This window comes from Carassius auratus, chromosome 32 (assembly GCF_003368295.1).
Source record: "Carassius auratus strain Wakin chromosome 32, ASM336829v1, whole genome shotgun sequence".
Lineage (NCBI taxonomy): Eukaryota > Metazoa > Chordata > Actinopteri > Cypriniformes > Cyprinidae > Carassius > Carassius auratus.
Genome location: NC_039274.1, coordinates 19,633,785 through 19,658,194, shown reverse-complemented (window position 1 = coordinate 19,658,194; position 24,410 = coordinate 19,633,785). Strand labels below are relative to the sequence as shown.

At 34.3% G+C, this 24,410-nt stretch overlaps 2 protein-coding genes across 2 annotated transcripts in view; both read left to right on the top strand.

Moving 5' to 3' along the window:
• The window catches only part of LOC113051772 (synaptic vesicle membrane protein VAT-1 homolog-like), a 41,341-nt gene extending 31,024 nt beyond the window's left edge, over positions 1-10,317 (top strand). Inside the window, exons 8-9 of the mRNA XM_026215836.1 lie at positions 5,710-5,793; positions 7,341-10,317. Coding sequence (XP_026071621.1) covers positions 5,710-5,793; positions 7,341-7,439 — 183 coding nt within the window. The 3' untranslated portion in view covers positions 7,440-10,317. The remainder of the gene's footprint in view (positions 1-5,709; positions 5,794-7,340) is intronic.
• A 3,430-nt stretch (positions 10,318-13,747) lies between these two features.
• Positions 13,748-24,410, top strand: part of LOC113051770 (ubiquitin carboxyl-terminal hydrolase 47-like) — a 28,724-nt gene continuing 18,061 nt past the window's right edge. The window contains exons 1-2 of the mRNA XM_026215834.1: positions 13,748-14,119; positions 23,218-23,412. Of these exons, the coding sequence (XP_026071619.1) occupies positions 14,078-14,119; positions 23,218-23,412 (237 nt within the window). The 5' untranslated portion in view covers positions 13,748-14,077. The remainder of the gene's footprint in view (positions 14,120-23,217; positions 23,413-24,410) is intronic.

Below are 24,410 nucleotides of genomic sequence, written 5' to 3'. Positions count from 1 at the left end.
TTTAATTAATTTATTTTTAAGTATCTTACATTTGGCCAAAATCTAGAGAAGATGATGCTGTATTGGGTGTGACTAAGCATTAGATCTCCATTTTTTTGTATAGAGTAACACTAAAGAAAACACTATACTTTATTATTATTATTATTATTATTAGGCAAAATATAGGCAAATAATATATATATATTTTAAATAACGTTATTAAGCGGTTTTTCTTCCACCCGAACCTGTTTCGGAACGGTAATAATATCAGAGGAACGCAGAACAGAAATGTTAAAATATCGATTCTGCTCGGAGTGAACCGATTGATTTTTTTTTTTTTTCGTTTTCAAGCCCTGGTTTAAATTAACGACTGCTCAGTTAAAACGAATTTTAATCTGGAGTAGCCCTACTGGCAACCGTCCAGAATACCTCAGCAACTCTATAACAACAATGACCTGGCAACCACCAAGAACACCCTAGTAACCACATAGCTGTGTAAAACAGTATTTAATAGGTTATGGGAAAGACAGACATGGGGTGGGGGTGGCTCCTGTCAGTGACATTGCTTTAATTAAAGTTACAGAGTAACCCAGATCATTATATTCAAACAGCTGAACAGAACGAGCGGCCGAAGCCTGATAAAGTCAGAGACTGCATGTGCTCTGATGTGTCTGACTAGAGACTAATAGTCCTCACAAGCTGTGGCGGCACCAGGCTCAAACTGGCACATAACACCAAGGAAAACACTAATGTAAGGTCACTCCGTGGCTCATGCTTGAGAATAAAAGAGTTCAGAGCGGTTTCTTAGAGGTGTGCTGTCCTATGTGGTTCCTCGTTTATATTAACAGAGCTGAGAAATTGTTTTACTGCTTAAAAAGTCTTCAGATTTAATTTAGTACTTGTTCATACATATGATGCTCATATGGTATATAGCTGACCAGCAAATCACAGGGATTGGCGCTTTCATTCCATTCCAGTACAGTGACTCTTGATCAGGTGCATTATTTGAGTATTATTTGAGAGCGAGGGAAGTGGGCACAACGCCCGGGTGCTCAGACCCCCGTGACTTCAGTGTGTGGGAGGGGAATTCCAGAGGGTGAAAACCAGTGCCAACCTGAGCTCATTGTAGGCTGATCTGAGGTTACCTTTTGTCTCTGTGTTAATGAACATGTTTAGGATACAGATCAGGGCAGATTTTCAAATGTAAAGATTCACTTTTCTGAAATAACAATATTTTTACCAGGGCTCCAACCACATAGACACGGAGTAATAATTAGAATTGGTCAAATTGATCTTTTTAATATGTTTTGTTGCTCTGTTGTACTCACTTATGTTGCTTTACACTCAGAAGAACTGGTAAAAAAAACTGTCACTGGAGTGGTACCTTTTCAAAAGGTACACTTTTTGACCATTTAGGTACTAATATGTACACTTTATGTTCTAATATGTACCTTTAAGGTACCAGTATGGGCTCTTTAGGTACAAAGGTGTGCCTTTTTAAAAGGTACTACATCGGTGACAACTTTTATACCTTTTTATCTGAGAGAAATATTATGGACAGTAACGTACAATTATGCAAACTACTTGAGTTGAAAATAACGGCTATAATTTGCTTAATTCATGACTAAATGTGAAACCAAAAAATGAAAATTTGCTGAAACTGTACTCACCCTCAGGTCATCACTTGCTCAGTAATGAATCATCTGCAGTGAATGGGTGCCGTCAGAAACAGCTGATAAAAACATCACAATAATTCATAAATAATCCACACCACTCCAGTCTATCAATTAACATCTTGTAAAGGAAAAAGAATGTTTGCAAGAAACAAATCCGTCATTAAGGCATTTTAACTATAAAGCATTGCTTCTGGCCAAAATATCAGGCCGTGTAATGCTTCCTAGTTAAAAAAAAGTCAATCCCTGTTGTCCTATCACATCAAAATCCACAGATTTGTTTAGAAATGTTTTGGACTGGAGAGAGCAAAATTAAGAAATGTATACAGTATTTAGCTGGAAGCAATGGTTTGAAGTTAGAAAACATTTTAGTTTTGTTTGTTATAAGCACAGCGTTTCACTTCACAAGACGTTAATTGATGACTGGAGTGTGGATTACTTGTGATTATTGTGATGAACTGTTTTGGATCTTTGGATGGCCTGAGGGTCAATTTTCAGCAAATTTTAATTTTTAACTCACAGCATTTTTTCAGCATATATATATATATATATATATATATATATATATATATATATATATATATATATATATATATATATATATATATATATATATATATATATATATTTGAAAACATTTCATATTTATTACAATGAATTATAATTATTTTAATGTTCTTCTTTTCTTCCCCATAATGTTTAGGACATGGTTATGGCCTTGTGTTGACTTAACTAACTATATTAAAATGAATATGAGATTGTCTGACAAATCTTGTGCTGTAACAGGCCTTCATTAATCAAAAAAGCTCAAATGCTTTCTGGCAAGTTGCATTCAAAATCCACAGTTTGAATATGAAGCTTCTGGCCTAGAGCCATTGGATTTAAGCATTTTAAAATTGGATGTATAAATGAATATTTGTGAGGCTTTGAAAATTAGATTTGTGCTGAAACCCCTGAGTGTCTCAATGTGCTTCTGGGGATTTTATGAGGCAGTCTTCCACGGATGCATTTTATTACCCCAATCCTGCTTAGCCACTGTGACTCATTCAGACACAATTAAACCTGCTGCATATTTGCAATATCACTGATTCTCAGGGACACGGTTGGAGAACGATCCTTGTTGATTTATGGGAAGAGGGAGTGGATGTGGGTGATGTCCGTAAGCAGACTTTTACTCACCTAATGGGCAGAACAGCAGTGCCATTGGTTGTTAAACTCTTTGTCCTTTGCTTTAAAGCTAAGGTGTTTTTGGGATGAGTTACATGCGGAAGTTTAATACTTAGCAGGCCTTATCGAGTACCATTTACACTTATGTAATGTGCAGTTTAAAATAATCATAGGGGTCTTTTTGAGGTTCATAAGTCTTTTGCAACACATTTTGCTTAATACTTGGTTTATAAAAAAAATACTTTGTAAAATTAGTGCTTAATGGTTTAAGTATGTTTCATGTTTCTAAAAAAAGTATTTTATGCTCCTTATACCAAAGCAACATTTATTTGATGAAAAATACATTAAAAACAGTAATATTTTGAAGTAGAATTTAAAAGAACTAGTGTATATTGCTAATATTGCTGCACTTATCTGATGAAATACAGTAAAAATGTGCAATATAGAGTATATATATATATATATATATATATACATACATTCATATTGTGAAATATCATTAACATTTAAAATAAATTCTCTAAATTAATATATTTTAAAATGTCATTCAGTCTTGTGATGGCAAAGCTGATTTTGAAATAAACCTCCATTTCAAATAAATGCTGTTCTTTGGAACTTTCTGTTCATCAAAGAATCCTAAAAAATGCATCACCATTTCCACAAAAATATTAAACAGCAAAAACCGCTGTTTTCAACATTCATAATATTAAGAACCATTATTAATAATTAAGCACAAATAATAATTGAGCACCAAATCAATATGTTAGAATGATTTCTGAAAGATCATGTGACACTGAAGACTGCAGTATTGATGCTGAACATTCAGCTTTCCCATCGCAGTGATAAATTACATTTTAAAATATATTAATACAGAACATTTATTTTAAATGTTAATAATATTTCACAATATGAATGTATATATACTCTATATTGCACATTTTTTTACTGTATTTCATCAGATAAGTGTAGCAATATACGCTAGCAATACTATTTTTTTCCCCCAAAAAAATGTAAGTATTTACTGTGACATACTTAAGACACTTTTGGTTTTATAAGAGCTTTATAAGTACAAAACAATAACTGCAGTTATGAAGGATATTAGGATAACTCGTGTACCTTTGACCGAGACACTATGTTAGTGTAGAGGACTGTGGATGAAAAGTGTCTTTTAAATGGAAATAACCTGTTTTGAATTGGCAATGATTATTACCATCGAGTGGTACTTACATTTATTCATTTTCTTCCATAATTTTGGCTTCAGAAAGCAGGTGCCAGGGTCTGTTAACAGTTGTCGTGTTTCTATTCTGAGGGCCTGACTAGCAGCTGTCATGTTTATTAATTTACTGATTCATGCAGTTAACAGTCACTTCATAAGATGTGGACACACATAACCTGTGGGCACAGTATAATTATAATCTCTAGCTTGATAATCATATTCCACAATAATGTCTTGTGTATTCTGTCTGGTTGTGAAGTGTGCCCTGTGATGTCATGTGAATGGCTAGCACCTTGTATTTAATTTGATCTCTGTCTTACCTCTTAACTAAATGAGCCTTCTGCATTTTAATTAATGGGTGGCACTTCTAGTTTGGGGAACTTCCACTCAAAAAGACAGTTAATATGTTATTAACATTAATATATTAATGCTAATGAACACATTTGATCAAGTCATTGGACGTTACACAAAATAGACATATAGAACTGCAGTGATATTTAATATGTCTGTATTATTGTTGTGGAAATAATTAAGCTTTTGGGATAATTCATGTTTGCTTACAGGAAGTTACTCCTATGATTTGTGCAAAGCATCCTGGAGCTTAGGATAAATCGTAGGATAAAAGGCATCATACACTTGCCCACCTTGTAAGAGAAAAAACTGAGCATCATACAGTAAACGACTGAGGATCACACATTACCAGACTTAATTGTTCTGAAAAACAACTTGCTCACACAGAAGCATGCACGTTGCTTTGAGACACAGTAAAAATTAAAACAATATGTGTTTTAAAATATTAATCATTTTTTATGTCTGCCGACTGGATGAAATCATAGACTGAAGTTAAAAATCAGAGTCTGTGTCCATCATAGACTGCGGCAATTTTCTCTGAAATCTGTCAACTCCAACAGTCCAAAATCTGCAGTCTGGCCTTGACTTTCAGTAGTTGGTGTGGCCTCGTCCAGGCTGTAAACCAGGGAGAAAATCTGTGAATTCTAGTGTGCTCCATCCATTAGGGTGGTCCAAACCCATATAGTTTTCTTCAAAGAGATTGTTCCTTCATATAGAATTGAAATGAAAGGGGATTGTAGTTTTCCAAATGCATGCAATGGCATACAAGAAGTAATTTACAAAATCTGTGCATTATTTTCTAAGTCTTCGGAAGTCATATAACAGCTGTTTGTGGAATAAATCACTGAAAGTCATATTTTGAGCCTCACAAATCCACTTGGGGGAACAGCTGAAGATTATCAACGAAGAACAACTTAGATCTCTGTCTGTTCTTCACATGAAGGCTTCAGAAGGCAGAATGTAGTGCACAAATCATAGGAACTGCGTTCATGACTTTTGGAAGCTGTAGTCGCCATTCATTGGAAGTTTGTGGAGAACTTAGTGACCAACAGAATCATTAAAGAATCTCTCTTTTTGAGTTCCACTAAAGAGATAAAATCATACAGGTTTGAACAATGAGGATTTCAGAGCTGAAGTAGAGTGGATTGGGTTGATTGCTGATTGAGACTCTGCTGCCTCCTTTAGTCTTGTCTGTGGCACTTCACACTTGACGTGAGGCAAATTGGAGCTTAAGATTCACTGTATGAGGTCGATCGAAAGCACATTTGTTTGACTTAATGAGGTTTTGTGTGTGTGTGATTCATTGCTCTTGTTAACCTGTAGGTGAAGGAAGCCATGCAGAGAATCCATGACAGAGGAAACATAGGGAAGCTGATTTTGGACGTGGAAAAGTCGCCCACGCCTTTGGTGAGTGAGTCATCCGAAGACCCACGAGCAAAACATTATGTGCGCAACATTATAATCATCATGTCAACCATTGGTGCTGCCCATTCATTTTTCAGTTTTCATAATGGCTTGCATTGTTCAGTTTTCTAACATCATTTATTTAATTCAGCGTATCCAAAACTGTGTGAGAGAATAGAAATGATCTTTTATGGAGCACAAAGGCAGATCAGAATAATACACCTGTTAACTTAAAAAAAAAGGAACATAAAATTGTATTATGACAGTGATCCAAGAGTCAGGCGACTCAACAGTTTCCATGGAGACTGCGCCTTATGACGCGGATCTCAGACAATCTGTGGAAACTGTGGCCTACAACAGCATGCTTTCATGAAATCTACCTTTAGCGTCTTCACTTAAACCTGGGACGTTCTTAAAGGAGCAACGGAAGAAGAACATCTGAAAAAATGTTCTCCAATTTTCTCCCTTCCCAGAAGATTTTTTTTGTGTAGATGTTGATCTTTTAGCTAAGCAGCCTCGATCTTCTGTGTCTTAGATGTTTCTCCTCAAATATGGAAGATTTTTGAAGGAACAGCTGATAATGTCTAGCTCAGGACCATTGCCGTAGCCAGGCTTTGAAAATTAGTGAGGTCCAGGGGGTTTCTGTAATAACCCCCTTATTATAGATTAGTGCTATAATAACCCCTATAAATACAACTAATTATATACTCTTGAAAAGAGACAGAAATGTAGATGTTTTTGGAGGGATGCTCATTTTTAAATCATACCCTATTTATTGCATCAAAGTTTGTTAATACTATATTTATGGGGTGGATAATTTTATCAGTTGTTTATTATTCATGCAAACATACATATTTTCCACCAAACGTGTTATTTTCGGATAGTCAAGATTACATAAGACAATACCTGACAGTCAGCTCCAGTGGTGCAGAAGGTCAAACGTGTGTCATATAGATTTTGATGTGATCGACCCGGGTTCGAATCCACCTTTTGGCAAAAACATTTCTCTCTTTTCAGATTACAAATCACATTAGAAAAGCATTTATTTTTAAATGAAAATTAAGTAAATAATCAAAAAGTCAAGGGTAGGTGAAGGGAGGTCTTTATTGTCTTCAATAAGTTATTATTGCATACTATTTTATAATGTACTACAATACTGAGGTGCAGATAATTACCACTATTTGCAGTAAGTAGTATATAAAAATCCTGCTATTTTAACATAGTATTAGGGGTGCTCCGATCACGATCGGCCGATCGTTAATGCGCATCTCGTCAGTAAAGCCGGTTCTCTAATCAGCGGTAAATTCTGTCAGGTGTGTGATTTCACATAGAGCAGTTGTTACTACACAGAGCCATTGTTAACTGAGAAGATGTGCCAATAAACACTGAAAATGAAGTGGATTTGCGCATCTTCTCTATTAACAATGGCTCTGTGTAGTAACAGCTGCTCTATGTGAAATCACGCACCTGATGGAATTAACCGCTATTATGTACATATACATAATGTCAGTCTATGTTTAAAACACAAATATTTTTGATTTATCTTTCAGATGGCCAATGACAGCACAGAGACCAGTGAGGCAGGTGAGGAAGAAGAGGAGCAAGAGGGAGACAATGAAAACAAAGAGCGAATGCCCTTCATTCAGTGAAGCCAGACTCCACCAGAGACTATCATGAACCTGTGCTGAGCTCCATGTCATTGTGAAACGTATCTGTGCTGTGTGTGTGAGATGTGTTCAGTCTATTGTTTGTCTGTAACTTTGCCAGTTTGGGACAGTGCAGTCAAAAATACAGCAAAACATTAAGTGTGTTGTTTTACTGAAGTGCCATTCTTAGTGCAGTGTTGAATTGTTACAGTGTTTTAGACCAAAATGTTATTGTAGGATTGACTTTTCGTGGAAGCTTTTTGCAGCCTTTGGGATGTTTTATTTGACCCCGTGAGTCTGTGGATTGACAGATGACTTCAGTCAAAGTCCAAAATTAAAGCCTCTTAAGCACACTTATCGCCGACATTTTATTTCCTCTTTGTCGTTACGTATCAAGTGTGCTCGGCAAGACCGGTTTGTGCCACCAAGTCGTGTTTTACTGTAACTTCAGCAGCTCCAGCCACGTGAACATTAGCGCCAATCTCATTGCTCAGCCAGTTTTCAACGTGGTGCATCAAACCGAAAAAGGAGGCTTTTTTTTAATTAAGCTTTTACGCCTCACGTTTTACGCATTAGTGTGCACACACACACTCACATCACGAGTCATTAAACGTCAGCGATAAGCACGATCATCGTCCCGGTGTGTAACATTATGAGGCTTTATGTTGTTGTCACAACAAAGTTTATTTAATTTGAACCTCATGCTTAAAAATTTACTAAGTGATTTGTTCACACTTAAATCTTGTTAACTTGCATATTTATTACATTCACTATACTCTTTGAAGCAGTGAGTATTGTAAAATTTACAGATTGGCACTACTAGGGCCTTATAAGTGTCTCACACCAACCTTTTTGTAAAGAAAAAGCGGGTCAAAGTGGAAATACATTTTTGTGCTAATCAATATTATGCCAGAAGTGCTATAGATTGAGCTGACCTTAGAATACTCCTTTGCATTGCCTAACGTGCATTGCATGTTTGTGATGGGTGCAGTGATGCTGTGAGTAACACACACAAATGCAAAAAACTTAAATAAAATAATTTTACCTATAAGGACTTTTACAAAAGTATTTTATCCAGTTAAATCAATTCTTTATTCATGTGCCGATGTGGCAGGTTGATTTTGGACACCAGTTGCAGTGCTACTGATGCATTTGTGTGTGTTTCCCGACTGTTCTGGAGGTGAGTGAGAGTGTGAGACTGTGTTTATGACTGAAACGGATGGAGAAGGTAAAGCTGCAGCTCATTGTTGTCATGCGGTTGACTGTGTGCGGTGCACATTTTTAGCGTGGCACTGTTTATCTGTTCAGAGCATCTGCGTTACCCTTGGTACTATATGTAATGTAGTCCCTATAGAATTATGCATTACCTTAAAATTGAAATTCTGTCATAATTTACTACCCTCACGTCATTCCAGATCCGTAAAACTTACTTTCTTCTATGGAACAGAATTGGAGATATTTCGCAGATTGTTCATGCTGCATTTTTCCATACAGTGGACCGGTGGCGAGTAAACAATGGCTAAAAGCTTTCGTTTTGGATGAGCTTTCCCAGTAAATCATCAGTAAATGATCTGATGTTAAGTATCATCTTGATCATCTTTTCAAACTAGTCGCCAACAGTAAACAAACAAACAAATAAATAAAATACTTCTTAGTGCCTGAGGGCCAGAAGGCTTGTCAGTTTTTCTTTTTGTATTTCATGGAGAATAGACACTTGGATGTCAAAGATATCAATGATTTAAAATCTTTCTGGCCTACATATACCTCACAAAGGAAAACTGTGGTTGTGTTTTTGAGTTTTATTAGTTGTGTTTATGTCTTGGTGCTTGTGTATGCTATGTTTCCTCCACAAACTGTTTTTATTCATCTTTTCCTTGATAATTAAACTAGCTGGCTTTATAGAGGATATATACAAAACAGCCAGTCTGATAGTAATTGATCATGACTTTTTGAGTTGTGTTTCTTTACATTAAAAGAATAGTTTATAAAAATAAAAGATGAAGATAAAGATTAATTTGTTTCTTCATTGTAACAGATTTGGAGAAATTTAGCATAACATCACTTGCTCAGCAGTGAATGGGTGCCGTCAGAATGAAAGTCCAGCTGATAAAAACATCAGGATAATCTACAAGTAATCCTATCCTATCAAAGTCTATCAGGTGAAGTGAAAAGCTATGTGTTTGTAAGGAAGAAAATTGTCTTTAAGATGTTGTAACTTTAAACCATCAACATTGGCCAAAAAAATGTAACAATACGTTTATATTTACATTCAATCGTTTAGCAGACGCTTTTATCCAAAGCGACTTACAAATGAGAACAATAGAAGCAATCAAAATACAAAAACAAAACAATGCAAAATTGTTGACTTTTTACAAACATACAGTTTTTAGTTAATGGACTGGCGTCATGTGGATTACTTGTAGATTATTATGATGTTTTTATCAGCTGTTTAGACTCTCATACTGATGGCACCCATTCACTGCAGAGGATCTACTTATGAGGAAGTGATGTAATCTGTTACGATGAAGAAACAAACTCATCTTCATCTTGGATGGCCTGAGGGTAAATACGTTTTTAGCTAATTTTCATTTTGGGGTGAACTGTTCCTTTAAGCAAGAATGGAATGACTGAAATAATCACCCACTTTCTAATTAGGCCCTACACCTTTTTTGAGATTTGTTTTAAAGACTTGAAGCACTACATTTCTGATGTGTTAGTAGCTCAAGACACACAAAAGCATATTGTTGCCTTGTAGTTTTAATTTGTAGATGTGCTTTTATGTTGTGGTAGATTGCAAACACGTGAAATCTGAAGCGTTTCTGTGGAGTATGATTTGGTCTTTATGCCATTAAAATGCTGTTATGCACATGGACCTAATAACATTTCTCAAGGCTCCTGTCTGATTTTTTTGCAGCAGAAGTGATAACACTGATTGAAGCATGACAGACACAAATGTAACCCCAGAGGTTACTCACACAGAAGGCATTGTGGAAATTAACAAAGCTATACTTGGCTCTTTTCAGGTGAAAATATTTCGGTCAGTGGCCTTTTCAAGGTTTTGTTATTCAAAAATCTGATATAAATGTGTCTGACCTTTCCCATGGATTTCTGACTGTCACTGCAGTAATGGAAATATTTGCCAGAATAATTAAATTGTTCCACGTATATTGATTTATCTGAAAAAGTACTTTTAAGCTGCAAAAAGGAAAAAAATAAATAAATAAAAACAAGTCTTATGTTTCATAATTCAGCAATATACGTATTATATTTATTATTATTTATTTTTTTATGTGAGGAACTGTTGAAACGTGGTAACTCTTTACAGTAAGTTTCTATTTGTTAAAATAAACTACATAGCTAACATGAAATAACAATTAAAAATATTTGTAAGGTGTTTATTAATCTTAGTTAATGTTCATTCCGTCATTTACAAAAACATTATTCAAATCAAATGCTGTATCTGTAATATTATTTGTTGGACCTCAGCTAACAATAACAATGAAAAGTTGCATTTTTATGACCTATAGCATTAACAAAGAATCATAAATTATGCAACAAATGTATTACTCATTGTTAGTTCATATTAGTTAATGCATTAATGGGCCCTTATTATGAAGTGTTGCCTGAAATGTAAACGATAATTGACTGAACATTTTTACACCCTCAAGTCTCCTTGGCATAAGAGTTCATAAAAGAAGTACTGATATTTGCGAATGAATTTTTCCTTTAAATCTCATCTTTTCAATAAAGTTAATACTTTTAGAAGTTTATGTGCTTTCATATTGCTTTAAAAGCTTCAGTTCTTATTTTTTTGTTATTGCATGGAAAATTCATGCAGTACATTAAAAATGTTAATATGATGTGTGATGCATCTTCATGAAATGTGCAAATGTTCTGTCGAAATCTTCTTTTTTTAAAAGAGGAGTCTAAATGATCTGCAGGGCACGTCATGTGTTTCAAAGAAAGGAAAAGATATTCCCTCTGTTCTGCTCTTTTTTTTTGCACCCATCTCTCCACTCTCTCCATTTCACAGCATCACGCTCTACAATTGGCTGAGAACCGGACTTCCTTACACAATCAACAGCCCTGTCTCCAACTCTAACTTAAAACAATATACGGCTATTCATATCCTCAAGACATGTTTATGAACAACCAGTTTCTTTAATATTTGGTGTAATTGATCTTTATGATTCAAAATATATGAATCTTTAATTTAAATTAAATTAATACAATTCAATTCAGTTTATATTATTGATGTTATCAACATTTCTGGTTAAAACAAATAAAACTTTTAAATACAATTAAATCATTTTATATGAATAAAATAAAAATGTAAACATTTTATTTGAAATTAAATTAATGTTGATTATCTCTCAATGTTTCTGGTTAAAACAAATTAAACTTATATAAAATAAAAAAATTGAGAATGATCTATTTAATTTTTATTATTAAGTAAAACATTATAATTTTGTATTCGAAATATTATAATTGTACTAAATTATATTATAAAATTAGTTAAATTATTTAAATTCTTAATACATTTGATTGTTCTAATTGACATTTATGATTATTTTTATTACATTATTACTAATTCCATTTTTTTAATTTGAAATGTTTCAGATGATATGATGAAAACTGAAAATTTGCAGAATTAAAAAAAAAAAAACCATTTATATAAGTTTAATTTGTTTTAACCAGAAACATTGAATAGATAATCAACATTAATTTAATTTCAAATAAAATGTTTACATTTTTATTTTATTCATATAAAATGATTTAATTTTATTTAAAAGTTTTACTTGGGAGCACATGAAAGTCTCTTGGGAGTTTTCCAATTCATAACCCAACAAGAACATTTATCAAAGAATAATTAAGGTAATTAATTCATGTTTCAGTATTTCAGTCTTTTGTGAATAAATTCCTTACTTTTGACCAGTTTGTTATAAAGTGATTTATAAAAAGTAGTTTTTGAATAATTATTAGATTTTTTGTTTTTATTTGAGAATGAGTTTATCTTTTTAAAACAAAAATAAATACATTCAATTTGGGTGTGTTTTATTATATTTTCATATAACATTCATCTGACTGAAGCCTCAGAATGATCCCATCTCTCATGTTCCACTTGTTTTGCTCAAGTTAAAAATCCCCATGGGGTTTTGTAGGCCTCTCTAGTGGATGTAAATGCAATTGTATGTAATTTTTCCCCCACTAGATAGCATCAGAGACACTCAGTGACTCAATTCTAAGGCCATCTGTTGGTTTTCGAAGAGACAGGATTGAAATTGTGAATTTAAAAATACAGAAAAAAACAATAATATTGTGAAATATTATTACAACTTAAAATAATAGTTTTCTATTTGAATATATTTAAAAAAATATAATTTATTCCTGTGATGCAAAGCTGAATTTTCAGCATCATTACTCCATTGTTCAGTGTCACATGTAACATCAGTCTATCACATGATCCTTTAGAAATCATTCTAATATTCTGATTTATTATGAGTGTTGGAAACAGTTCTGCTGTCTAATATATTTGATGAATAAAAGGTTAAAAGAACTGCATTTATTCAAAATACAATTTATTTTTTAATAATATATATTCTAATAATATATTTTCTTTACTATCACTTTTTTATAAATTTAACACATCCTTGCTGAATTAAAGTATTGAAAAAAGAAAGAAAAAAAAATTACTTACCCCAAATTACTGACCAGTAGTGTATATTATTACAAAATATTTATATTTAAAAACATAGCCTCTTTTTTTTATTTGTTACTTTTTATCCATCAAAGTATCCTAAAATTTCAGCTTTGCATCACAGAAATAAATGATAATTTTAAGTATAATAAATTTAAAAACCATTATTTTAAATTGTAATAATATATCACAATATTACTGTTTTTTCAGTATTTTTTATCAAATAAATGCAGGCTTGATGAGCAGAAGAAACTTCTTTCAAAAGCATTAAAAATAGTAATGTTTCCAAACTTTTGGTCTGTACTGTATATATATATATATATATATATGTGTGTGCGTGTGTGTGTGTGTGTGTGTTAATCATTATATATGTATATAATGACTAATTTAGTTTGAGATGTCATAAGGAATTATTTTAAATACATATATATATATTATTTTTATATATATATATATATATATATATATTATATAGGATTTTTTTCAGTTTTGGGAAAGAATTAAACAATAAAACCACACACATGAAGGCAAAGGTCATGTTATATAATGATAGCAGACTTTAATCAAAAAGTTTAAGTTTTATATTTCATAACCATCATGCAAAGTCTCGAATTACACCACAATATTTTCACTTTTCACTGTCAGTTTACACTTTCGGCTGTTTCATAACGCACACAGAGGCAGAGTGTTGTCGGAAGTGACGCAGATTGATGTGAAGTCTCGCGAAAGTGCGTCGCGGCCATTTTTCCTCCATTGATTGCTGTTTTCGCTTACAGCCCAAGCAGAAAGAAAGTAACACAGATTAAACCGGATTACCAGCCGTTTAGCCCCAAAGTAGTTTCTTCGATATCGCCCCGTTTTAACTCACACACTCAGAATGGTGTCTCGAAGCGCCTCGCGGAGCTCCTGTTGACAGCGGACCGCGGCTGAGGATCCGAGGGAGATGATGGTGCCCAGCGAAGAACACCAGCTTGTGCCCAAAGAGGTGAGAGATGACATTACACACAGTAATGACACCAGCACGCTCTATAAATCGCACCATGAGTCGGGGATTCGCGTTTGAATAGATGTAGAGAGAGACGTGAAAGTGCGTGTCAGTGTTGAGCTCAGCGGCTAGCAGCAGCTCGGCTAACTATCAGTCAACAAGTCCTCCCAGTCGATTAAATACGATAATAACCACTCGAGTCCTGTGGTTTGTGTGATTATTAAAGCCGGATAGCGTGTTGTCATGTTTGCTGCCCCACTGTTTACTTGTCACACATCCTGGAAAGTGTCCTGCTGGAGTGAGTTCAGGGAGGCGCTAAACTCTGCGCCATAGTGAGTGTGTTAGCAGCACAGATTAGACTGCTGGATTTAATCCACATCACTTCATTCATCTCACTCTTCATGATTCAGATTAGAGTTATAACTCCGGTATCTGAGGACTGCTCTCTACTTTCATTCCTAAAAGACTGTGCACACGTCAAATCAGATTTTAATCAATAACAATTTTACGTGGCAACCTGTTCGGATCAATTCAGCTCAAATATGCTGTTTCTGTTACTTTATATGTGGACATGATTCAGATCGGATGAGAGCCGAGTTATAATGTCATTGCAGTTAAACAAGTTATATTGTTTAAGGTAAAAAAAAAATCATTCAACCTTAATAATTTAAAACTATTACTCCATGGTAGTTATGGTATGATGCATTTAATAAAAAAAATTTTTTGATAGTAAATAACACATTTTACATGTTATTTATTGACTTATGTAGTAAGATTATTATTATTTTATATCATGTTTTTTTTTTAAAGTAAATTGTATAAATGTAACTGCTGTATTTCTCAGTTTCCTTGGCTTGTATGTTGTTTATTTAAGTCTTGTATTAATGCAGGTCAGTTTTGCCAAGAAGATAGCCTTAGAAATTACTACTACAATATTTACTAAAAAAAAAAAAAAAAACTCCTCAGAACTCACAGTTTTCCACAAATTAAAAACATGACAACAAATGCACACTTCAGAGCATCTGAAAGCAGGATTTGTTTGGAATGTTTTTGGAATTAAGAATTTATTACAAAATTCCAAGACTTGTTTAAATGAAAGGTGCATTCATGTGAGAATGTTCTGTTACTAATAATGGAAAGGCACACGCTATGCTTTTTCATATAAACCATTTATTTAATATGTTTAATATTTCTGTTAATAATTTATTAGACTGAACTGTTCAAAAAGTACTAAACTAATAAAGACAGAAAATATCAGACAGAATAAAAGTCTCACTTCTGACACTTAGCAGACAAACAGAAAAACGAATTGGCCAATGCAGGAAAAAAAAAAAAAAAAAAAAAAAAAAATATATATATATATATATATATATATATATATATATATATATACACCACACCACTAATAGAACTAGTTCTTTTTTTTTGCACTCTGAGCCTTTTCTTTAACATAGTTGTGGCATTTATCCTGTGCCAGTGCTGAATGATGTGTGCAGATATCACAAAGGTTCATGGGATCACATTACACCGCTATGGCACTACGGCTGCATTATTAATAAAAATAAAACCAAAATTACAAAATAGCTACAAAATAGTGCGATCAAATCAAATCACAGGGTGTCGAAAAATCACATAGTATCAAATCACAAAGGCTGTGATTTTTATATATATTTATATAAATAGGCTGAGTGTTTCAGAGTAAAGCATGGCACTGTTTTTGTCATTGAGCAGTTCATTATCCGCCAGTGTTTTCAGTATCTCAAAGCAACTCGGTTAAAAGTAATTTAAACTCCATAAATTCTGCTCCACACAAACTCCATCCCTGTGTTTACTCTAAGTTTGGGTCATTTAAATGTGCATCCTGGAAAGCAACATGTGCCAACCATCTTCACATACTAAAGAGAAGCGCTTGTCAACAAAAAACCCGGTGGTTTTCCATCAAAATAAAAGTTTGATGGTGTAACATTTGTAAAAGAGGTAATGAAGACAGCCATATTATTAGTCATTTGTAAAATAAAATTATTAGTTTTTAATTTATAATAATTCTTAAATTAAAAAATGTTTAATACTCAGAATATTTCTTGTTTTTAACAATAATAATGATTATTATTTTTATGCATGTATTGATATTATATTGCACAGTTTTAGCCAAATTATGCAGCCCTATGAAAAGCATGCAAACCTAGATTTCGTTAAATATGGAGCTCTTTTACTCAATATGCCTTCAAATGAGAAACCAAAGATGATCATAACTGCTTTCTATAACATATGCAGATTGTAAAAGTTTTTCTTCTTCTCACTAACATTCGGATATTAAATTGAAATAAAACGACGACAACAAAAAAACAAAAAAAACAACAACAAATAGCTAAGTTAGCTGGATACCATTAAAGTCCATTTTCTATCCTGTTTTTGAGTCTCTCTGCAGACAGTTTTGCTTTATAAAAATAACAGATGAACGCTGCTGTGACGTAATCTGAAAACAACATGGGTCATTTAGGTTAAAGCGCGACTAGACAACAGAATATAATCTGCGATTCTGTCTACACTGGATGCGGCACGGATTGACAACAAATCCCTGACAATAAACTGAGGTCTCTATTTCTGACATGCAGGCATCAGCGCACCTTCTGACCTGAAAGAGAAATTGATTTGCGGTGCAACGGTGCTCTATCTAGATATATTACGCCCGTTTCACGCGTACTCTGTCTGCGGTGTGTATGCGTTGCATATTTTTTTATGCACCCATGTTAACGGATTCCAGCCTTCACACTGCACGCGGTTGCGGTCCGTCAATGCGTTCCAGGAGCAGTGCGGCTGCAGCAGTGCGGCGATCGTTTACGTACCGAGTCTATTTTTGCTGTGCTGCATGCACTGAATTAAAGTGACAGCGCGTTGTTCGCGGTAAAAATAAACATGGATTGAAACGGAAATGCAGTCATTTCACAATAAATGTATACTAATAAAAGCCTACTGTGTTTCACACGCAACACATGGGTTTTGGCTAGATTTAAAACAAGAAAAAGAGCAACTTTAGAGAAACAAGGCAACATTACATATACACTTTTATAGAGGCAGAAAAACAAAGTTATTTAAGACCCGTTGGATTGCGTGCAATAAAGATTTAAATGCAAAAGGCAAGAGAGTCGACTGTTTCTGTCAGTGATGAGTTTTAATTTTGAATGTTTGAGATATCCTAACAAGAAAAGTAGGCTAATGTTGTGTTTAAATGTTTTGCAGCTTGTTTAAGCAACTTATTATAAAAACCTAGCAGTCAAATGCATGAGTAATACGTTGTTTATATTTGAATTTAAAAATGTCTATGAAAGATTTTCACTGTACTGTGATGAAAGAGTACCACAATGCTGAAAAAGCTTTTTTATGTATTTTTTGTTTAAATTTTTTTACATGTTTGATATCAAAATAATGGACAAAGCATGTGTTTTGTGGCTTAAACAGCCGCGGATCAGTAGCGGACTGCAAACGCGCCCAGTGTGAAAGCACAATGAGTCCATGCTGCTTCAGCACAACATACGTAACGCACACGGACTGCATACGCATTGCAGACGGATTATATGTGAAACAGGCGTTATAATCAGCCCTACTTGGTTCCAATAAAAGCCATTTTTAAACTAACAAGAAAGTTTAGAGTTTTGAAACTTGCAGTGTGTTTTATAGGTCATTGACCTGTTATATGTTAAAAGATCAAGGGAAATTTGGGAAAAAAGGAAATTACTTAAAATAAACAAAAAAAAAAAAGAGTGTAACGGTACGCAAAAATCACGGTTCGGTATGTACCTCGGTTTTAAAGTCACGATTATATATAAAATAAAAAAAGAATAAGAAATAAAATACTGCTGAAAACTTCTTCACTAAATAAAATAACTCTGTCTCAAACCAATATCATTATAATAAAATATAATGGGAAAATATAAATAAATAACTATGATTACAATGCAGCATTACCAATCCCAGCTTGTAGGCCTGCTCATATTTAAAAAAATATATATAACTTTTCCAAAGTGTAAAGTGCAGCATCAACAGTTTCAGTTTTTAGACCTGCTCAGATTTCGTTATTGCGTTGGACTGATCGGAATTAAGAGCAAAGGTCTGTCAAACATAGTCTATTTTGCCGTCAATACTGTCGACAGTGTCCTTTATCAGTAGGCTTTATATTTATGCTCAACATGAAGTATAGATATTGTTGTCATTAAGACAAGATCCTGGTCTGTCGGCGGCCTCCCTCTATGCCACCTACATTAGCAGCAGCGCGCCAGTGCCTCGTCAGGCACGATTCTGGTGTGTACAGACATAGAAAACGTGAAGCAGCCGTCACGCAACTCACACGCAGGAGAAACGCCACGCTCATGCCACACAGCCAGTGTGCGACCAGCCTTAGAATCAGCTGCAGGGTGGGATTTGCGCTGAACGCGGAGACTTACGCCACATAATATGTTCGTTTAGAAACACGAAAATGTACCTATGTTCCGCAAACAAAATATTGCATTCGGTCATTCGGTACACACGTGCACCGTACTGAAAGCCCTGTACCGAAACGGTCAGGTACAAATACACGTACCGTTACACCCCTAATTACAAATGTTTTAACTGTATTTTTGATCAAATAAATTAGTCATTACATTTAGTGAGCATAAGAGACATTAAGAATTCATCAGTACTAGTGAACGTTACTCCAAAATTAGTCGGATGTCAATGTTGAAACGAACTCGTGTATCCAAAGTGCTGCAGTTACCCAGTGACTGGAAAAACGCTGTAGTTTTGTTGTATTAAGATGATTTGCTGCCTACGCCCCACATCACATTCTTTAAAAGGAATGCAGATGTTACCAGGTAAACAAAGGTGGCTTAGTTTTGTTACATCCACCTTTATTGTCTGTCACCACTTGATTATGCTCAACTATGTAGAATAAAAGCAGGCTGGGTGACTTTTTCCTTAAAGTAAACCTATACAAACAATGCATGGAATTTCCCTGAATAACAATCAGGCACTTTCTTTGGGCATTTGATTCAGGTGCTCTGATAGTGTTCAAAGGGACTGGAAATGCTCAGCAGGATCTGGGGCCCCAGTGGCCCCTCTCTCCCTCTCTCTGTCTTTCTGTCTCTGTCTCTTTTTCCATCAGCTGGCGTCTGTGTGTCAGGTAGGAATATTTATTCACTTCAGCTATTGATGTCATCCGCATCGCACCACAAGCTCACCATTTTTATCACACCCCCACGGGACCAGAACATGAGCTAAATTACTCAGGACTGCATCCAACCTGGGAATCAGTGCCTGGAAATGTGTTGATCTGCCGCGCTGCTTAGTCCCAGTGTGTAGCAGCATACATGAAGCTGCAGTGTGTGACTTCACAGTTGGCTACACACCATATATATATATATATATATATATATTTATTTATTTATTTATATTTTATTTATTTATTTAACAACATGGGCCTTATAGGACATGATATTCAGTATGGAAATCTTGGGAAAAAGATTTGGAGACCTGGAAATGCCATGCATATTAATAAGTCTTACAAATAATTGAAAAGCCATTGATGTTTCAATAGTAAATACAAATGGTTCTACTTTAAGTTATGTACTACTTTAAAAATCGAAAATCTGACTCCACGGTAGGCTTATTTATTTGTCTAATGTTAGGCCATCAACCCCAAAGTATAGTAAATATTGGTATGCATTTTTAAATATTTGTATACATATTTACTAGTGTATTCATTTTATTTTTCATATTTTTCATCATAATCATAAATGGTTGCAAATATTACTTTTGTTTAGTATTTAAGTATTTCATAGGTTTGTGGAAACCCTGTAATACATTTTTTGTAATTTATTTTAAAATATGTAAAATCACACAATCTTTTGTAAACATTTTTAGGTGTTATATTCCTGCGATATTCACAACATTGGTAAAAAATTATATATCAACAAGAAAATATGAATATGTATAAAGGATATTGTATATGCATCGTCCATCCCCGAGTCATTAAAAGTCTTCACTGAGATAAAGATCTTGTCGCTCGAGCACAGGCCAACCTGTTTCATCTGAGCACCTAACAATATTATCCCTGATAAAAATACCCTGTAATCTGATAATGCCCCGCTTATGTTGACATCTGTGTGTCTTTTACAGTGGCATCTTCACATTTTCTCCTCTAGATCTCATTTCTTGTTCTGCGTATTGATCTTTAACAGATATCAAACACCAGCGCCACTCAGATCGTGATGCTTACGCTTAGGGCTGATTTTACTTCCCTTGAACACTGTGTTGTTGTTTTGTCATCAGGATATTTTTTTGGAGTTGCAGGCAGAGTATTTTAGAGGATATGCAGAAGAGGTTCTCACAGGTTTCGTTTGTGTTGCTTGTGTGTGTGTTTACAGCATGGTGATTCATTTGACTCTAACTCTCAAATGAAGACGTCAGGAAAAAATCAGCTGATTTGAGGGAAAGCTGGGGGCAAGACACTATTACAAGCAAAAGGTTATTTGTAGTGTAAAAATAATGAAATCTAAAAAAAAAAAAAACAGAAATAGATTAAAAATAAAACTGGTCATCATTATTGAAATGAAAATAAAATATTTAAAATATACAAATATTAAAATAATTTATTTTTTATTTTAGAGTCAAATACTCTCCAAATTATTTCTTGATAGGGTTTTGCTCAGCTATACTTTGCTGGAAGATGGAAATTTGAGTATGTAGTGTAAAAAAAAAAATTATCTGTAAAGTGGTTAAAGTAAAAAATAAAAATGTTGGAAGACATTTGTATGCACTGTCCAAGTTATTAAAGACAATAAAATTGTAAAAACTAATAAGTAAAATTATTATCTTTCTTTTATTTGATAAAAGTATGTATTTAGAAAGTATTCACTACTTACTCCAGTAATTAAAAATAATCAAAAGCACCCTTGAAACAGTCTACTCAAGTTTTTTTTCCAATGCTTTTCTTTTCATAAATGTACGTAGAAATGTTTTGCTGGCTTCATTCTTGGAATCCTCATTCAGCACTTTTGGTAACACGATCAGTTCTTAAGCAGACGCTCAGACAGTGTATGAGAAGACCATGGCTTTGCTTTGTAAACAACACCTGCAATTAACCAACCAGCACCAGTCATGGAGTCGACATTATGGCCTTGACTGCATTCTGTGGCCTCATTTGAACACTTAAGCCAAAACTTCACTTTTCTGAGCCAGTTTTGCAATTTCATTTAACACTAGGGCTGCACGATATTGGGAAAAAATGACATTGCAGTATTTTATTTTTCTGCGATATATATTGCGATATGAAATCGAATCAAATTTTTTCTTACAAACAAAAATGGGGTGAGCACACTTACATTCTCATTTTAAATGATTTAAACATCGACAACATCGTGTCAATTGCTTAATATGCGCGAGGGAGAGAGAGCAAGACGGCACTTGTGTTGTTTGAAGACGGTGAGCGTGCGGCCGGGGCGCTCTCTCTCTCTCTCCCTCTCTCTCATGCTCGCACTCTCTCTCTCTCTGCCCTGTTAAACTCACAGGACTTAAAATTTAAAAACTGCTGTGCAATTAATCCGCAAATCACATTCGTCAAGGGCCGTACAGTTAATGAATAACGGATCACCTACGACAGCCTACATCGCACATCCTGCGATGTGACTATCGTGGATTCGTACATCGCGATATCGATGCTAAAGACACATTGTGCTGCCATATTTAACACTGTTTAATAATATGAATCAGGGCTCTAGACTAACTTTTTGCACTGGTTGCACGGGTGTGCCCTACTTATTTTCTTAGGTGCACAAGCACAAAAGTTAGGTGCACCCAAATTTTCTACCCCATCGCATTTAACCGCAGTTTTACAATTTCACTTTTTTTTTTTCAATCGCTGTCCATATAGGCAATATTGACTTGTAGCCTAAATTATTAACTAACAATCTGTTCAACATAAATTTCTTTATTTCTTTAATTCTAAAAGGAAGGTAGCTTACTGAAAAAGTGTTGGTGCTTAAAGTGTTTCACTGAGCTGAAATGTAAAACATCTCAAGATAAATGAAATAAAATCTAAATGAAGTGTTTTAAGGGCTTCAAACTGAATATCTCATGGCTCAGTGTCTTATGGACTATCTTCCTTTGCAGTCACATGCCCCTTGGATGACCAACTCCTGTAGTTTGGCCTTCTTGATCTCTGGCCTTGTCTCAACCAGCTGGCCACACTCTCTCGCATCAAAATCTTCCAGACTTGGCCCCTCTAAACTGATTCTGATCAGATCGTCACTGTGTCTGAATGAAGGGATGCTCTAGTGTCTGATTTGAACAGCTAAACAGTCCCTAACTACTGTTTCAGCTTTTAAAATAGTTCAGTTTTGTATGTAATAGCAAAGTGATTTCATTTCGGTTTTTATTAAGTTAATTTAGAAAAACGTTCGGAGCATTTTTTTGTTTAAATATAAGTTTTAGTTTTTTTTTTTTTTTTTTTTTTTTTTTTTTAAGTAATGACCAAGCGGCCAGCGGCAGACAGTGAGCCTATATTTGATCAATTTAGCCTTCTCAAATCATCACGACTTGCCTAAAACAAAATCTATAGATATTAAACAGTTCAAGCATATAACGATGTTAAAAGTGTGACTTTTTTTTCCCCCCTCAAATGGCTGGTCGCACCGGTGTGACCTGATTTTTTTTTTTTTTCGCACCATTTAGAAATTAGGTCACACATGCGACCAAATTGGAAGCACTCTAGAGTCCTGTGAATGTTTACTCTTTAAACCACATTATTGATTTATTAGTCAGGTTTGCTCACAGATATTATAATGCTTTTGTTCTTGTTTAACCTTGATTTGTTCATGGTGGATTGCAGACATTAAGCCTAAGTAGTTTTGTATCATATATGTATATGATTCCTTTCTTAATGTTTCTTCCTGGTCGTTGCGTAACTCTATGATTTGTCAGTTCAGTTCTGATATTGCAAGGCACTAGAAGACTGTTGCACTTTAGGAAGTAAATTTTAGCAATGGAGCTGAGCTCAAACTCACGTGTGTGCTTGGTTGAAGTAAACTTAAAAAATCTCATATTATGTGCTTGTGCATTTACAGATTGAGAGTGCAGCGGAGGAGCCGAGAGTGCTGTGTATAGTGCAGGACCTCACCAGTGCCAAGACCATAAATGAGAAGCTGACGCTCAACCTGCCCGCCTCCACCACCGTCAGCAAACTCTATGAGGATGTGGCTCACAACGCTGGATATGTGAACGGCACTTTCTGCCTGGGGTGGGCCAACACTGGCGACCAGGTGAGAGTCCTTCCTTAAAACACACCAAAACTCTAGTTTGATTACTCCAGAACATGTCATCTTTGACTGCAAAATCAAAAGAAAAAAACAAATTGAATTGTGCATTAAAGAAATGTAATGTTTTCACTATAAATAGAGCCATGATGTGTTATGTATATATCTTTATTTACACTACCATTCAAAATTTTAAGGTCAGTAAGATTTTGTTTTTGAAGGAATTCTCTATAATGTTCACCTAGGCTGCACAAAACTGTTATTGTTTAAAATACATACTTTCTAATTTAAAATACTTTAAATGTATTTTATTTATTTGGTGCAAAGCTGTATTTACAGCATCATAACTCCATTATTCAGTGTCACATGATCCTTCAGAAATCATTCTTATATGCAGATTTGGTGTTCAAGAAACATTTTTTATAATCAATGTTGAACACAGTTGACTTGCTTGATATTTGTTAAAACTGTAATAAATTTTTTTTTCAAGGTTCTTTGATAGAAAGAAAAGAACAGCATTTATCTGAAAACAGTAATATTTTGTAACATCATAAATGTCCTTGCTAAATATAAAAGTAGTAATATCTTATTACTGAACCATTCAAATAAGTACATACTGAAAAAGATTTGGTATATGATTTACTTAGAAAATTTTCACGTTTTGCTAGTAAATTTCTTATATAAGAACGAAGTAATAAAATAATATATCAGTTACTTTTTTTAACCCTTTGATGTAAACGATCACATGGTCAACTGCTAATTCAAATCTGCTTTTGATATGATATACTGTGCACAGTGTAGGTAGCTTCAGTAATCTTCGTTTTATTTACACCTTCACCCAGGTAGTAATAATTAATGAATATGCTCGACTTACGAGTTAATAATTCACATTTACTAGACATCTGTATTGTTTGGTGTACTAGAGATCTGCATTGGTTTTTGAAACTTAACCCCGTCCCATACAGTATGGGCAAACCCAACCTAAAATTGCTCCCAATAGCTTG